The following is an 18154-nucleotide window of genomic DNA, read 5'->3' as shown; positions in this document are numbered from 1 at the left end:
TATACAATGGTGACTGATATTCACAAATGACAATAGTGTCAACCTTTTTCCATTGAGAATAAAGTATCAAAATATTTAAACATGAATTCGTATATACTATTGTAAATCATGTGGAAAATGGAATTCATTTAAGTGATATATTTTATTAGAACAAACAGATCTCTTCCATGTTCTGTTCTGGGTAATCACAGCATCAAGACAAAAGAACTCAGTAAAGAAGGGCAACTAGATAGCTTAGTGAAATATGATTTATACAACAATATTGCCTACACAAACATGTGCTGCCTTAATCTTTTAGGCAAATATAAATGTTGGTCGAGAAGAAATAAAAAAATTAATTAAGAAGAATAAATCTTACTATGATTTCCTGTCACACTGAAGCATCTGATCCTAATCTTTGTGTAACTCCACCAGGAGAATTGCTTGCTAGGATGAGCAGCAAACTCGGTTTTTCGAGTTATCAACTGCTGTCACTGCCACATCTCTCCATGTTCTTCATAAGTCAGACTGTTATATTCGCTTCATACATATATAGAACGTTGTCAGATGGTTTTTTCTAGTCATAAGATAGCCTCAGGAGCTCCGAGGTTGCTAGTACGAAGGAAGAGCTGTCGAGGGATATCAAACTTGCGCAGATTTGATACTGCATCTTGTTGTATGGATCCACTCAAGGCTATCAAGGGTTCTATTCGAAAAGTTTGGTTTTCGTTTTTCCACTCCTTTTCTCTTCTCATTTCTTCAAGTAATGCTTTAGTAGTATCGATACCTGCTCAGTATAAAAGATACTTCACATATATATATTTCTAAAACAAGTTTCATGATCAGAGGTTGTAGAGGTGGCATAAATTCTCACCTGAAAGGTAACCTCCATGCACGTAGCCGGAGAACTTCTCACTGGTATGCTCACCGGTGAAAAATATCCGTCCCACTGGAGCCTGGAGGTAAAAGTCGAACATCAAAACATTGTAAGCTACGAGGAAAATTACACAGATACAGAGGGTTCTTATTAATCTTTGTCGAGAATCAAGATGAACGAACCTTGATGTCACCAACAAGCTGATGATTGATGTAAATCGGGTAGTTACTATAGCTACCATGCTGGAAACGGTTATTCCACCAACGTGGTACAAGTATGTCCGTAGCATCTGGGATATCATGCCCAAACATGTTTCTCAGCACTTCCATTGCTTCTATCAGAGTTTCTTGATCTGATTGTGCTTCTATTCTTTTTGATTCTCCATTTGTCAAAGTTACAACTAGGATATTGGACCCAGGGTACGCATTCTCCATGTGCTGATGGTTATGGGGCAACAGCCAAAATCAGTTTCAAAATCAATCACAACGAATCTCTCTCCTAATGTAACATCATATCTGATTTGCAATTTGCAAATCAGTAGTTTGTCCATATTAGTATATGGCTGATATGCAAGATCAACTTTTCTAGCCTTAGATCTTAGATTTTCAATATCGAGTACTATAACAAAAAACTTCTAATCTATAAGCTGAAGGTGATAAAAATACAAAAAATCCAATCATGATGTGAACTCCATTGACAGTAAATAATTGCATAATAGTTACACTATATGCAAGTTCTGCATGGAACCTTTGATTAGTAGAGATGTCACACATCACAGAATTCTCTAATGTTTAAAACCTAATTAGCTGGACAAGAGATCAAGAAACAGAGAAGATGTGAACTGGGTTTCAGTTGCTTGGTGTGATAGTTTTGTCAGTTATCGGTAATAATGTAGCAAGGTAAGTTGCAATCAACTATTATTGCCAGATTTTCTTACAACTGAATATTCATGAGAGTGGCGAATGTCTACTATTCTAGCTGTTAGAAAATGACACTATATTACAGTTTTATTCATATAAATAAATCAATAATGAATAGATTCATTATCTATTTTGAAGGATATACCTATCAATGTTATTACAATTTGTTTTACCAGGAAATTAAATACGATAAACTAGCATGATATGAATTTACCCCACGATGAGGTAAACATGTACAACACTAATAATGCACCAACTAAAAGGTATGCAACAGAATTTCATTAGTTGCTTTAGACAATTATATATCAACTTCAATGATCAGCAGCAGTTTGTGGAATTACGGGACTATACCTTTAACATGAAAATCAGTTCAATGCAACTATGCAAGAATCAGTCCACATGATAAAGCAACAACATAAGTAAGCTATCAGCAAATATTTGCTCAGTGTGAAAGAATATAAAAGGAAAAAAATGAGCGGCTTTAGCATAATTAAGTGAGGAAATAATTAATTTGAGTTAACCTGCCAAAATGTGTAGTAGCCTCTCCGCTCGTGGGCGTAGATGAAAAACTCTTTTTCAGGACCACATGGCCAAAATTTGTGCGGAAACTTTAAGAAGACCTTTGTGTACACCATAATGTCACAGTTGGAGATAGCCTCGGTTTTCCATCTCTGTTGAATTGTTTATATGTAGCATTAGTATTTAATGCACAACAATGGTATATATTATTGCAGGGCCGTCAATATATCATTCTTTTGTCTAGGTGCCACAAAAATAAACATGCAAGAATCACCCTTTCTTGAGTCAAATTGGATTTAATATTGTCAAGAATCACCCAAGTATGATCACATGGTGGCAGCCAACCAAGAACTTGGATTTAATATTGTCAACAATCCCTAATTCATTAGTTGTGTCCATCCCCTAAAGCTTGTTATCTTAAAGACTATTCGTGTACGACCACATGCTCATCCATGTAACTACTTCCTCTCTCCCCCTAAAAGTGGCTCGTTTTTTTTATTTTGATCCGTCTCGCTAAAATGGCACAATCTATAAAAGACAATAATTAACTCTTGAAAATGTGTGAGTCCTACAACTTTTATTTAATTTACACTTTTTTTATTTTTATGTCGAAAAGAAATGAACAACTTTTAGTGGGACCGATGGAGAATTTCATTCATCCCTATCACTAATTTGAATAAATCACACATGATTCTTGTGTTTATGTCCTAGTCTGGTACAATGAAGCATGAAGGATAAACCAAGATTTGAATTGCCTATCAAAACAAAACAAGATGACGCACTCCCAAGTCCCAAGTATGCCTCAAAATTCTTACACCCTACACTTGGCATCATCAGACACATATGAGGCCAGAATTAATTAAAATACTGTGGATTGACAACAAGCTGCCCACTGTATTTGGATTCGAATAAGTAAGAGGCTTATATAAATAAGTGAAAAACAGCCCAGGTCTACATGTTTAGGGTCAATCAATAAATAAATAAAACAAGTACATTTAATATGGTTGCTCACTGTCTATAATTAATTGTGATCTCCTCAAACTATTCTTATTTAATATAAGGTCCAGAATCTGCTCTTGGATGCTTGTTGTGCAGGTGAACCAATTAGGTAATCCTACTCGAAAATGGGACCCATGTAATGCTATTCCCACAGATCACATTGGAGAGAAAAGGAAATAAAAAGACCAAATTCGAGTAATAATAATTGGACCCACACTGGATAGTTACGGTCATATCATACCAACTTCACGTAACATGGAGAAATAATTAAGATGATAATCACTCCATAAAAAGTACCATAATTTTACATCCAAACATGTAAATAGCCGGCTGCGCTATGATTTCTTAGCAATAAACCCAATATATATCCTTGTTATTATGTTTTTTTAGTCTATAGATCCCACTTCAAAGTTGTCACTTACTAAATATTACAGCTATTTTGTTGGTCATATTTTAACATATAGTAGTAAATGTCTTTCAATAAGACTCTTTACTTTTTGTAGGAGTCTTATTCCTTCTTTATACGAGCTTAGAATTCAGATCATATATTTCCTCGCAAATGATAATAGTATGTTCTTCCGCTAAAAGAAATACGTCCCACTATAAGTGAGATCATTTTTTTAGGCACGAGAATTAAGAAATGTTTATTTTGTGTGTAGGTAAAAAAGTGAAAAAAATATTTAAAGGGTAAAACTTTTACCAAAAAAAAAAATAGTCTCACTTATGGTGAGACACCCAAAATAGAAAAAGTCTAAGTGGGACGGACGGAGTACGACGTTCTTGTAATTACCAAGAAATTAAAAAAAATGAAGAAAATAATAAAGAAGAAGAGACTTACGGGCAACGGCGGTGAGAAGGAAATGAGGTGACTTTGAAGAACACCAATGGACACAGACAAAATAACGTAATTGGCTTCGAAAACGCAGCCATCCTCCGTTTTCACCGAAACGCCGTTTCTCGAGTGCTGCAATTCCCGAACAACCTGCCCCCCAAATTTTCATGAAAACAACCATTCATCAAATCTACATTTAATATTTTTGGGGTGCATCAGTTTCTATCCATCTCTATTCACCAATACAATGTCCTAGGCACATTTCACTCATAAACTTTCCATGTCTTCCTTTTTTTTCTCTCTTTATTACTGGGTAGTCAAAACAAGACATTTGTGAAATAATAAGTCTATGCAGCCGCTACAAAAGTTTTCACCTTCTCAGCATTTGCTTGTTTTAACTGTTTCAAAATGTTGTCAGACTATAGGACAAAGTTGCTAACAAGATGAATTAACTATCATAACCTCACCAACGCAGTTTCGATGTTCTCCTTTCAAAGTAATCAAATTAAAGATCTTGGGAAATAAATTAAAAAAATCACACATACGGCATCTTCATCAAAATAAACCAAACTACAGTTGCAACAATCAATTCATCAACTACTATCATAAATAGGTTTGACTAGTATTGTGCCGGACAACAAAGGTAATAAATCAATTTTGAGAAGATTCAGGAATTTTCTCTTCACTATACCTCATTTATGAAGTTTGGGAAATTAGTTTGAAGGGAAAACAAAAGAGCAATGCACACACACAAAGTTTTATGTCTTTGCACAATTATTCAGTAGATAAAATACTTGGTGTAATATTTTACATGACCTTCTTTATGTTAGTTAGATTGAATTTATTTGCAGATTATTCATTTTTCAATCATATCATTGAACTATTACTATATACCAGCCAGCCATTGACAAGATGTCCCTTTCCACAAACTCAACAGCAAACAAACAAACAGAAAAGGGGAAACAGAGCAGCATTGCATGTACGTATTATTAATATAATCACTTTCTGTTATATTTCCTGCCCCCTACAATTTCTTTGTCCTTTTCTCAAATCAAATTTTTTTTCTCTATTTTGTTAACACTTGAAGATTTAAATCATGAAAAAGACAAATGGTTGAATCAGCAGAATCGTACACGGGACCAGAAATTATTAACCAAGAGTCAGTTGAGTTCGTACTATAAAATTATTTGTTAGCTCTTTTATCTTGTACATTTTATTTTTTATTTTTGAGTTGAAGCTTTTTTACCTTGTTGAGTTTTAACCTCGAGTCCGAGATTTCACCATCCTCCGAGGTAAAAAGAAACGTCTCGGCCATTTTATACAGCAAATGCTCGTACCCTCTTTCATCTGCAACTAGAAACTCCCTCTCCCCAAACTCCACGTAAGTCGATATTGGTTCCACCTCTGTAAAATACAAACAAAAAAGCCCTTTTTACCTTTGGTAAAAAAAAAAAAAAGTAGAAAAGAACAAAAATAAAAAATTACCTGCCATTTCAAAATCATGCAGAATAAAGTCAATTGCCAGCTCTATTGGAGTCTTCGGAGCTCTGAACGGAACGGCAGTAAAAATGGTTAAATATAGCAGAGAATAAGCAAACGGCAAAAAAAGAATTAAAGTTGGAAGGAAGAAGCACAGTACGACGTCGTTTCAGCGAGAAGCGAGGCATCGACATCTGGATTAGACTCCTGCTTTCGCAGCTTCTGAATAGCGGACTCCACCGCTTTCTGGTAAGAGTGCGCCGCTATGCCGCTCGGAAATATCTTCCCACTTCCAAAATAAAAATTAATAAATTTAGGAAAATTTGAGTATCGATTTAATTTTCTGGGGGAATAATTAAGAAAGGAAATCGTTAATGGACTGTCGTTATCAGCAAAGAGCATTACCTAATCCAATTAATTAAGAATGTAATTAACGCCGGAGACGCAATCTTATCAGAACATGAATTCTATGGGCTTTCGATTTTTCTGGGTAGTTAATTGGAAACATGGAAATTAATATATTCATCCATGATATAAAGCTAAATCCTATAAAGAAAAAGCTAAAGAAAAAAGGTATGCATTAAAGCTCACACTCGAATGACTCGATTTTAACCGATAAATCATTGCTCTCTGCCCCACACCAAACGTCTCCATCCCTCAATTCATCAACCGATCAATTAGGATGACTAATTAGCAATCGAAACAATCTGATGTTTGATTAATGATGAATTTCATGGATAAAAAATTGAACAAAACAATTGCGAGAAAATGATCGACCGCCGCGTAAAATCAAACAGCATGTCAACCGATGCAGCACGCGATAAGCATGAATGTGTGTGAGTGTGTTTGTGTGTGTGTTTCTAGAGAGAGATTCGAACTGAATTAATCACTGAGGAGACGGAAACCTGTGATCGTAGATGTTGTAACGAGCGTTGCTGTAGTCGGAGAGGCAGGTGCGGAGATCGGAGTGTCGGGCGAGCTCCCAGACGGGGTTGGACTGTTTCCCGCCGACGCCGGCGATCCAGCCGGCCCCGAGCTCCACCGTGACGCCGCCGAACTCCTCCTTCCTAATCCGGCCCCCTATCCTGTCCGCCGCCTCCAGTATGAGCACGTCGTCCACGCCATTCTCGGCCAGCACCTTCGCCGACGTTATACCTACACACAGCCATTGAATTTCCGCAAACCATTAATCACTCATCACGCGAAAATCGATCACTCCCTCCATTCAGCATTTGCAGCTAGACGTGTATACAAAAAGGAAAAGAAGATACATGCCTGAGATGCCAGCTCCGACTATGATCACGGAGCATCGAGTCGGATTCTCCATTGAAATTGAGGGAAAGAAGATTCAGCAATTGATTAAAAACGAAAAAACAGAGAAAGTGAATTGATTAGTTTGTAGGAGTTGTGAGTTGCGAGTGAGGCAGAAATAGCGGGAGTCTGTTTACACATAGGGGTGTTTACGGTATTTACCTCGAAAAACCCCGGGCCCCACTCTTCATATTTTTTTTTTATTATTCTATTTTATAATACTTGAAACTTTTATGGGGTAGTACTTCATAAATCAATTTATAAGAACATACACATATTCATAATATTACTTCAACAAAATTTTAGAAAGTTCACGTAAAGAACATAATTTCAATATGGGAAAAATCGAGAAATTTTAAACAAAAACTTCTAAGAAGTTAAATACTAAATAAATTATATATGAAAAAAGATAAACAAATCCCCCTAATAATAAATAAACATAAATCACTAATAATGTGGACTAGTTATAGACTTATAGGAAGGATACTCGAGTCTCCACAAATGTATATGAGATTTCATAATATTGAATAAAAATGTTTTTACAATATAATACTCTCTCCGTCCCAATCCAATAGGCTCACTTCTTTTGGGCACGAAGATTAAGAAAACTTACTTTTTAATAGGAAAGTGGTAGTAAAGTGTTGTGGTCCACGCCAATTAAGTACAACTGTTTTACCCAAAAAAGAAAATGAGCCTATTGGAGTGGGACATCTCAAAAAGAAAAATGAGCCTATTGGAGTGGGACGAAGGGAGTAATAGAGTAATAGATTATTTAATAGTATAAATTTCGTTCTACGGATGCATTTAATTATTTTCTTAAGTTGTGATACTAGAATAATTTAAGGAATTACAATTTTATTCGTACCAAATTCTTTGTATATATCATTCATAAAAAAAATTATACTATATGTTTTTAAATCCATTCCTATGCTATACCTTCGTCCTTCGCTATGTATGGATTTCACCATAAGCTCTATGAATTATTATAGATTATACAGGTGGAAGAGAGAAAAACCAAATTCACATAATTTGTTTATGAACATTGAGCAACTAGAGATGACAATCTACCTGCAGGGTAACGGATATCCGCGAAAATCTCAACCTATTAGGGTGGATTTGAAAGGCATTTGATATCCACGGATAATTTCGTGGTTGCAATGCACTATCCATTTAGTTCGTGGGTATGAGTTTGGATACTTACTATCCATACCCGCGAAACCCGATTACCCGCGAAAAATACCCTTCATATATTTGTAAAATACCCACAAAGTATATTTAAAATATGGACTTTAGATTTACATATTAGATATGGGCCACCTCATTTTAGATTTAAAATATATTTGAACTATGTTATTTGTGTTGATTTTTTTGTATTAAATTTGTTTCGCGGGTATCCGGCTGATAGCGGGTGACGGATACCCGCCGGATAGCGAATTCGCGGATACCCGACAGGTAGCGGATATCGGCGGGTGACAGATTTGGATACCATTTGATATCCATGGATAGTTTCGTGGTCGTACCCGATTGTCATCCCTATGAACAACACGATTTATATGAAAATATTAACATATCTATATATACTCCCTCCGTCCCGCCCAAGATGCTACATATTCATTTTCGGGTCGTCCCAACGAAGATGCTACATTTCTATATTTGGCAAAAATAAGGAATTTTAAACACTTAATTAACATTAATTAAATATTTCATCATTATATTCTCTCTCATACTTTATCACTTTATTACCTTATCTTTCTTATTTTATCACTTTATTACTTTCTCTCTCCTACTTTATCACTTTATTATTACACACTTAAAACATTAATCTACAACTTCTTAAATTCTGTGTCGAAAAACAAATGTAGCGTCTTGGCCGGGACGAATGGAGTATTAAATTAGATAACAGATCAAACAAACCAACATAAAGTTGATAGTTGGAAGTAGATCTAAGAGAATCAAGTCAAGTTGAATAGTAAAAGGGTAAAGCAAAAAAGCTCATGAGTCGTAATAAGCTATTCCATCGATTTACAAAAGAACTTTTTAAAAGAGAATGACATATATTTTAATAAAATATTATTAAATCAGTTAAGAGTGAATTTTTTTAAATATATTAAAAATAGAGAAAATATATTAATAAAATAAAAAAAATACTAATAAATGAGGTATTTTTTTTGAGACTATAAATGAAGTATTTTTTTGAGACTATAAATGAAGTATTTTTAGGTGGTGGGATATAGTTTCAAAATAGGTATGAAGTTTTTCTGTGGACGTCCCAAAAAAATAAAATATGAATTTCTTTCATGGACGAAGAGAGTTTGATTCAAAACTGGAACTTCATTCAAGTTTCATTAAGCTCAAGTGATATCCGATTTCAACTTTCAATTATTTAGCTTGCGTGCTCGTTCAAGTTGAAGTAAATAAATTGGGTGAAATACATATAAACTTATTTAACTTCATTAAATTTTAATTTTACATATCATCTTTAAAATATAAAATGATATCGATTGAATTATTAATTTAATTTTATTTTTCTATCAATCAAAAGTCCGATCCAACTTATTATTAAGATAACTAGCTAAATAATTAATGTGACATAATCAATTTTATGTGATGATCGACATAAAGGACTTCGTTTCCTATGAAACAAGGTCAATTATTCAGTTAGTGATATCGGTAGTACCAAACTTTGAAGTTAGTGTGCAAAATCATAATTTGTTGAAAATTCTGTAATTTATTAACAATTAATCTTATTAAATTAATCAAATTTATTCCCTCGATCCCACTAAGCATGGGACAAAATCTATTTTGGGCTATCACATTTATAATGACCTATTCCCAAAATAGAAATAAATTAGGAACATAATTAAATGGGTCCATCTACTTTAATCCTCTAATAAGATATTAAACAAGTCAGTTTATCCATATTATTCCCTAATAAAATGAATTAATCTACTTTTATAAGACCTATTTAATATGTTTCATCTGTCCACGAAAGAACTTTCTATTTTTCTTTTTTGGGACGTCCACAAAAGAACTTCCTACCTAATTTTGGACTATACCCTACCACTCTCAATACTAATTAAAATAATTTTTCAGCATTCTCAATATATTCAACAACTTTTTCTGCACTTTCAATATATTCAACAACTTTTTTTCTTAAAGCCTGTGTCACTCTCTTCTAGAAAGTTCTTTCGTGGACGGAGAAAATATGTGTTTAAAAATATAGCGTCATGCTTAGTGTGATGAAAAAAATGTCAATTGTGCCTCGACCCTTATTCTGCTTCTCTATGCTTTCAAAGGTCCTCTAAATCTTTTTTTTTCCCTTTTTTTTTATATACAACCTCAATTTCATCATAAAAAAAAAGCGTCGATTATAGATACTTATAATTTAATTTGACTGAATATGATAATGTGAAAGGTATTGAAGCAGTGTCAACACGTGTGGACTTGTACACCCGTGTGGCTGCACGTGACCCTTTTAAATGTCGAAGCTGTTACGAAATGCCAAACCAACTAATTTACCACCATTCATGTTTTTGCATTTAAAAAAAAAATAACATCATTCATGTTTTTAATTCACCAATTTGGACTAGTTGGACTAGTTCATTCGTACTATAAACATATCTATTTTTTTAATTGTTTTAATACATTTTATAAGAGTGTATAATTTTTATTTTTAAATACTATCCATTATCAAAATCAAAATACCTTTTAATAAGCGCATCTAAAAAATTTAGATTTATATATACAATTATTTTATACTTCCTTCGTCCATGAAATGAGTACATATATATTTTTTTTTTGTTTCGTCCATCAAATGAGTATTCATTTACTTTTTTGGTAAGTGTACTTCACACAACTCACTCACAATAAAAATTGATACCTTATTCCACTCGCACACATTTAATCAATTTCTTAAAATATGTTCCACCCCTAAACGGGTATTTTTTTAGTGAACAAAGGGAGTATAATATCTTCTTATTATACTTGGCAAATTAGTTAGCTTGAATAATTTATAACTCATTTTTTATGTTGATTTCACATTTCTTGTTTTTGAGATAAAAAGGTCTATGATTCGAATCCCACCATCCACGTCCCTCAAATAAAAAAAATAAACATATAAATAAACAAATAAATAAATTATTGAACAATGTATTTAAAGTCACAATTCGATATACTTTATGATTATGATTTTATAGTCCCTATGGGGACATCAAGCGGTGCGACCTCATGTATGTGAATAGTGAGGTCTCGGGTTCATACCCCACTGCTCTCCCTTCCCAATTCTCCCAAATAAAAAATAAATAAATAAATAATTATGATTTTATTAAATTAAGATGAAAGTAGTTTGAAATTTTTTATAAACAAATGTAAAATGTACAATTAGTATTGAATAGTAATAAGTTTGGACTGGCTGTGGCATTCCTTGTGCAATCTTAAAAGACGGAATTAATTACAATTAGTATGTCATTTTGTACAATGCACAAGTCACAATATATTTATTTATTTTTAAAGTTTTAAATTATGTAAAATGTCAAAATATTACTCCCTTCGTTCCACTATAAGTGACTAAAAAATTTTCGACACGAGAATTAAGGAAAATGTGTAAATTAGTTAAAAGTAGTGGGGCCTACACTTTTTTAAGAGTTAAATTTTTTTCATTTATGGAAACAAACCACTTATAATGGAACGACTCAAAATAGAATACATGTCACATTTAGTGGGACGGAGGAAATATTATTTATGAGTTAGATTAAATGGTAACAAAAAAATTACGTTAATTTAAATATTAGTATTTGATTTAAAATCTTTATATATATAAAAAGCAAAGTAAATGTAATTTAATTCAATTGCAAGGATATAATTGGAATTGGAGTGACAGAATTATAAATAAGAAAACCGCCAACTATCATGTGTTGAATTGGCAAATATTGATCAATTGTATTCCAAACCCGCATCTAATTGACATAACATTGAACTTTACAAATGCTCAAGAACAATAATTTTCGTTTTTTTTTTCAATTCTATTTTTTTAAATTGCATATGTTTTATATATTAAAATTATTAATAGAACATTGCGTAACTATGCTAAAACATTAAATGGTCAAGAACAATACACATGCATAAAAGAATTATATTTGTGTCTATATATATATACTAGTGTACCACCCGCGCTATGCGCGGTGATTGTAATTTTAGATTTACGTAAATTATTATTTTAGACTCTCGTAACTTGTATATATGCTTTATAATTATTACTCATCTAGTGCCAATTCGATATACCATATTTTTTTATTTGAAAAATCTAATTTAATATGTCACTTTTTAAAATGAAAAATCAATATATAATAAACACCCTCACTCAACATCATTATTTACATTAAATATCATTGTGGCCCACAAATTATTATCTATCTTTTCACTTAAAATTCATGCCCAAGCTCCGTGGCCTATTAAATTGGACGGAGTGAATAATATAAACTAATAAAATTAAAATTAATTTGATGCCAAATTTATTATATGTAAAGTGATCAATGTAATTTATACAAAAATATAACATGTCTATATATATATATAATGTCATTTATATAGGGAGTTCTATAACAATACAAATCAAATTTATCGTATAAAATAAGTTGTCTATGAATTCGTTATTGTTAACTATTTTGATCATGCATGCAACTAATTGAAGGAGTATTTTGCAATTATTAAAGCTGGAAGGACTGTTATTTTCTGTTACTTGCTCGGCAGTTTTTGGAGCTCGATAGCTTAGCTTTCAAGCAAGGTTTTCAAGGAGTTTTTTTTTATCTATCTTTGTAGTCTGTTCTTCAGTGTATATATAGGTGTGTTTTACTTCTCTTTTAGGGTTATTAGTTGATAAGCAAGAAGAGTGAAACTGAGGTCATTCGAGAGCTTTGAGAGAGAGTATTCTAGCTGCGATTTTAGAGTTTCTTTTCATTTTTTGTTTTGAGAGATTGTAGAGTGATTGTTTCCTCGTTTGTTCATATCAATAAAAGAGATCGAGTTGACCTGCCCGTGGACGTAGATCCGAAAGGATCGAACCACGTAAATCAAGCGTGTTCTTGTTCTTAATCTTTACTTCAAAGTTTGCTGCATTCAATCTGTTTCGCGGAGAGTTCTTCGGCTTACAAATTGGCGCCGTCTGTGGGAATCTCTTTGAACGAACCAGAGCTGAAGAAATTGTACGATGGCAGCGCGTTTTGATTTGGAAAAGTTTTCTGGAAAGAATGATTTCGGTCTTTGGCGCATAAAGATGAAGGCCATGCTCATCCAGCAAGGTTTGGCTGGTGCGCTGAATCCTGATTTGGAAAAGAAAGGAGATGATGCCAAGATCGATCAACACACGAAGGAGATGTTGGAGAAGGCGCATAGCGCGATCATTCTATGCCTGTCAGATAAAGTCTTGAGAGAAGTCTCAAGAGAAACCACTGCAGCTGGTGTATGGAACAAGCTAGAAAGTTTGTATATGACTAAGTCATTAGCAAACAGCCTGTTCATGAAACAAAAGCTCTATTCCTACAAGTTCTTGGAGGACAAAGGAATCAGTGAGCAGCTTGATGATTTCAACAAATCTTTGGATGATTTGGAGAACATTGATGTGAGTCTAGAAGATGAAGATAAGGCAATCATTCTATTGAATGCTCTGCCCAAATCTTTTGATCAATTAAAGGATGCAATGCTATATGGTAGAGTGGACTCAATCACACTGGAGGAAGTTCAATTGGCACTCAAAGCCAAGGAACTGCAAAAGTTGAACAGCAATGTTCAAGATCCCAATGCCCAAAGCTTGAATGTGAAGAAATTCAAGGGAAAGAAGGGCAAGAAAAATGGAGCAGACAACAATAAGCAAGGCCAGTCAAAGCAAAAGGAAGCTGATCAGAAAGAAACAAGGACATGTCACTGGTGCAAGAAGCCTGGCCACCTCAAGAAGAACTGTTTTGCTTGGAAAAAGACTCAGGCTGAAAAGGAGAAGACAAGTTCAGCTGATGTTGCAGAAGGAATGGAGACTGCAGAGGTTCTAAATGTCATTGAAGGGCCCATTGAAGACTCATAGATCATGGATTCAGGATGCAGTTTTCATATGTGCCCCAATAAGTCATGGTTCCAGCAGCTCATTAAGGAAGATCAAGGATCAGTCCTTCTTGGAAACAATCAGGTTTGCAAGGTGAAAGGTGTTGGCACTATAAAATTAAGAATGCATGATAAATCTATAAAGATATTGTCTGATGTTAGGTTTATACCTGGTCTGAAGAGAAATTTGATTTCTCTTGGCATGCTAGAATCAAAGGGTTATTCATTTCTGTCTAAAAATGGTCATTTATCTGTTATTAAGGACTCTAATGTGGTTATGATAGGGAAAAGGAATAATAGCCTGTACTATCTAGATGCTGAAACTATTCATGGAAATTCTCATGCTATTGAAAATGTTGATCTATGGCATAGGAGATTAGGCCATGCTAGTGAATCAGGAATGAAAGAATTGAACAAACAAGGACTTATTGATATAGATAATCATCTTAAACTTGAGATATGTGAATCTTGTGCTCTTGGTAAAAGCAAGAAAACCTCTTACCCCACTGGAAAACATACATCCAAAGCCCCACTTGAATATGCTCATAGTGATCTGTGGGGGCCTTCACAAACTACTACAGTAGGTGGAGGTAGATATTTCTTGAGCATCATTGATGATTACTCAAGAAAACTTTGGATATATGTTTTAAAAGATAAAACAGAAGCTTTTGAAAAATTTAAAGAATGGTGTAAAGAAGTGGAGGTGGAGAAGGGAACTACTCTTAAGTGTTTAAGGACTGACAATGGCCTTGAGTTTCTTTCTGAGAATTTTCAGGTTTTCTGCAAACAAAAAGGGATGAAAAGACACAGGACTGTACCAGGCCATCCCCAACAAAATGGAGTGGCTGAAAGGATGAACAGGACAATCTTAGAAAGGGTAAGATGCATGCTGTTGAATTCCGGGTTGCCCAAGAAGTTTTGGGGTGAAGCAGCATCTACTGCTGCTACCTTAATCAACAAATGTCCATCATCTTCAATCAACAATGAAACACCAGATTTCAGATGGTATGGCAGTGCAGGTAACTATGCTATCCTTAAACCTTTTGGTTGTACAGCCTATGCTCATGTTAGACAGGACAAATTAGAAGCTAGAGCTCTCAAGTGTGTGATGTTTGGTTACCAAAAGGGAGTAAAGGGTTATAGACTATGGTGCATAGAACCAGGAAAGCAGAAAATCATCATAAGTAGAGATGTCAAGTTCAATGAGGATGACATGCCATTCATAGATAAAGAGAAAGTCAAGCTCCTGCCAAATGATAAGAAAAATGAGGATATCAGTGTGAAGGTGGAGCCAGCTGACTCTGATGAAGAAGAGCAATCTGATACAGAACAAGATAATGATTTAGGAAACAATGGTGATGATATTGATGATCTGAGGAATTATAAGTTGGCCAGAGACAGAGATAGAAGAACTATCAAACCTCCATCTAGATATGCAGAAGCAGATATGATACACTATGCTTTTAATGTTGCTGAGGAAATAGAGTATTCTAAGCCAAACAGTTACAAAGAAGCAGTTACTTGCAAAGAGAAAGATAAATGGATAGAGGCTATGAATGAAGAGATATCTTCATTACTCAAGAATGGAACATGGATACTTGTGAAAAAGCCAAAATCTCAAAAGGCAGTTAGTTGCAAATGGATTTTTAAAAAGAAAATTGAGACAGGTAAAGTAACAAGGATAAGATATAAGGCTAGATTGGTGGCTCGAGGTTTCACCCAAAAGGAGGGGGTTGACTTCAATGAAGTATTTTCTCCTGTAGTCAAGCATAGTTCCATTAGGATTCTTCTTGCAATGGTTGCTCAGAATGACTGGGAATGGCAACAATTAGATGTAAAAACAGTTTTTTTGCATGGAGATCTAGAGGAGACAATCTATATGATACAGCCTGAAGGATTCACTATAGAGGGTGAAGAAGATAAGGTATACTTGCTAAAGAAAAGTCTGTATGGTCTTAAGCAGAGCAGCAGACAGTGGTATAGAAGGTTTGATGACTATATGAATAGAATTGGTTTTAGAAAGTTTGATTATGACAGTTGTGTTTACATAAAGGAAAGAAATGGTTCTGTTGTAGCCTATCTATTACTATATGTAGATGATATGCTTATTGCCGGATCTAGTAAAGATGAGATACAAAGTGTTAAGCAAGATTTGCAGAATGAATTTGAAATGAAAGATTTGGGGAATGCAAAGAGGATTCTTGGCATGGATATATTGAGATGCAGAGAAAGGAAAGAGTTGAAGCTTGTCCAACATGATTATATTATGAAGATAGTTAAAAGGTTCAGAATGATGGAAACAAGATCAGTTTCAGTTCCTATAGCTCAACACTTCAAGCTATCTGCAGATCAGAAACCAAAAACAGAAGAGGAAAGAAAGGAGATGAGCCATATTCCTTATGCTAACATAGTGGGTGGTAGCATTATGTACACCATGATTTGTACAAGGCCTGATTTAGCACATGCAATCAGTGTAACTAGTAGATATATGTCAGATCATGGAAAGACTCACTGGCAAGCACTAAAGTGGATACTTAGGTACATGAAAAGTAGTGCAGGATATGGTATAATTTTCAGAAAGAATGAAGATTATAAGCAAGATGCTCTCATTGGATTCTGTGATTCAGATTATGCTACAAACATTGACACAAGGAAGTCTCAAACTGGTTATGTTTTTAATCTTTATGGATCAGCCATAAGCTGGAAATCATCACTACAGTCAGTTGTTGCTCTATCAACAACCGAGGCAGAATATATTGCTCTTACAGAGGCAATTAAGGAGAGCATATGGTTAAGAGGCATTATCAAAGATTTTGGTATTGATCAGAGATCAGTTGTGATAAATTGTGACAACCAAAGTGCCTTACATCTTGCCAAACACCAGGTATTTCATGAAAGGTCGAAGCACATTGATGTTAAGCTACATTTCATAAGGGATGAGATAGAAAAAGGTGTTGTTAAGGTAAAGAAGGTTGCTACTGAACACAACGCAGCTGATATGTTCACAAAGTCACTCCCAGCTACCAAATTCAAATATTGTTTGGAGCTGATAGGAGTTCAACTTCAATAATTTTTTCGAAGGATGCTCTGTGGTGGAGCTTACTGGCAGGGAAGCTTTTGATTTCCTTTTATTGATGTTTTCATGCATGCTCAAGGTGGAGATTTGTTAACTATTTTGATCATGCATGCAACTAATTGAAGGAGTATTTTGCAATTATTAAAGTTGGAAGGACTTATATGCAAAGTTGGTAAAAAGCTGTTATTTTCTGTTACTTGCTCGACAGTTTTTGGAGCTCGATAGCTTAGCTTTCAAGCAAGGTTTACAAGGAGTTTTTTATCTATCTTTGTAGTCTGTTCTTCAGTGTATATATAGGTGTGTTTTACTTCTCTTTTAGGGTTGTTAGTTGATAAGCAAGAAGAGTGAAACTGAGGTCATTCGAGAGCTTTGAGAGAGAGTATTCTAGCTGCGATTTTAGAGTTTCTTTTCATTGCTTGTTTTGAGAGATTGTAGAGTGATTGTTTCCTCGTTTGTTGTTAGGTCCCGAGGATCTCGAATAGGTGTATGGGGAGGGGGGATACACCTATAGGCTATTTTTGACTTAATCTACTGACCTCAATCAGAGGGATCTCAGTCAGAGATCAAAACAAAACTTTGCACGCAAACAAGGACTCCTGTTTTACTGAAATCAGTTTTTGACCAACAGGGTTGACGACTGATACTGAAAGCTCTTCAGTAATGAGTTATCAGTTAAGTTACTGGAACTTAACTGATCCAAGTAAGGGCTTCAGTCGTGTTTGCAAAGATAGAGATGATATCACTCTTCCTTACTATCAGAGGATAGTTCAGTCAGATTGATATCATACGCAGCGGAAATTAAACTTAGTTTCGTAATAGCCTCGGTGGAGCGGGTTGTTGGATTAAGGTTTCTCTTTGCTGTTATTCAGTGTTCAGTTTTATCAATAGAAATAGCACAAGTAAGAATGTAAAACAGAAAGCTTTAAATAACACAGAGACTTTTACGTGGTTCGGAAAAACCCTTTCCTACATCCACGGCTGGTTGATCAGACCAACAATCCACTCCTCAAGTGCTTCACTGGTGCACTGCAAACCGTACCCGTGTACTTGCCTGGTGCACACAACCGTAAACT

The 18154-nt window shown here is 34.5% G+C and overlaps 1 protein-coding gene across 2 annotated transcripts; it reads right to left on the bottom strand.

The window, feature by feature from the left end:
* Window positions 1-208: 208 nt before the first annotated feature.
* LOC131022318 (polyamine oxidase 1) lies at window positions 209-7042 on the bottom strand. 2 transcript variants are annotated; one of them, XM_057951765.1, is made up of 10 exons: window positions 6881-7042; window positions 6511-6760; window positions 5766-5894; window positions 5612-5673; window positions 5373-5530; window positions 4133-4276; window positions 2298-2447; window positions 1039-1293; window positions 854-935; window positions 209-766 (listed from the first exon to the last, which is right to left on the bottom strand). In XM_057951765.1, exons 1-10 carry the CDS (start codon window positions 6930-6932, stop codon window positions 561-563), a joined length of 1488 nt encoding a protein of 495 aa, XP_057807748.1. In that variant the 5' UTR covers window positions 6933-7042; the 3' UTR covers window positions 209-560. The 2 variants fall into 2 exon arrangements, with proteins under 2 accessions (XP_057807748.1, XP_057807749.1); XM_057951766.1 differs by having other exon boundaries at window positions 5769-5894.
* Window positions 7043-18154: the final 11112 nt, after the last annotated feature.

This window comes from Salvia miltiorrhiza, chromosome 4 (genome assembly GCF_028751815.1).
Source record: "Salvia miltiorrhiza cultivar Shanhuang (shh) chromosome 4, IMPLAD_Smil_shh, whole genome shotgun sequence".
Taxonomy (NCBI): domain Eukaryota; kingdom Viridiplantae; phylum Streptophyta; class Magnoliopsida; order Lamiales; family Lamiaceae; genus Salvia; species Salvia miltiorrhiza.
This window is presented reverse-complemented; position numbering and strand designations above follow the sequence as displayed.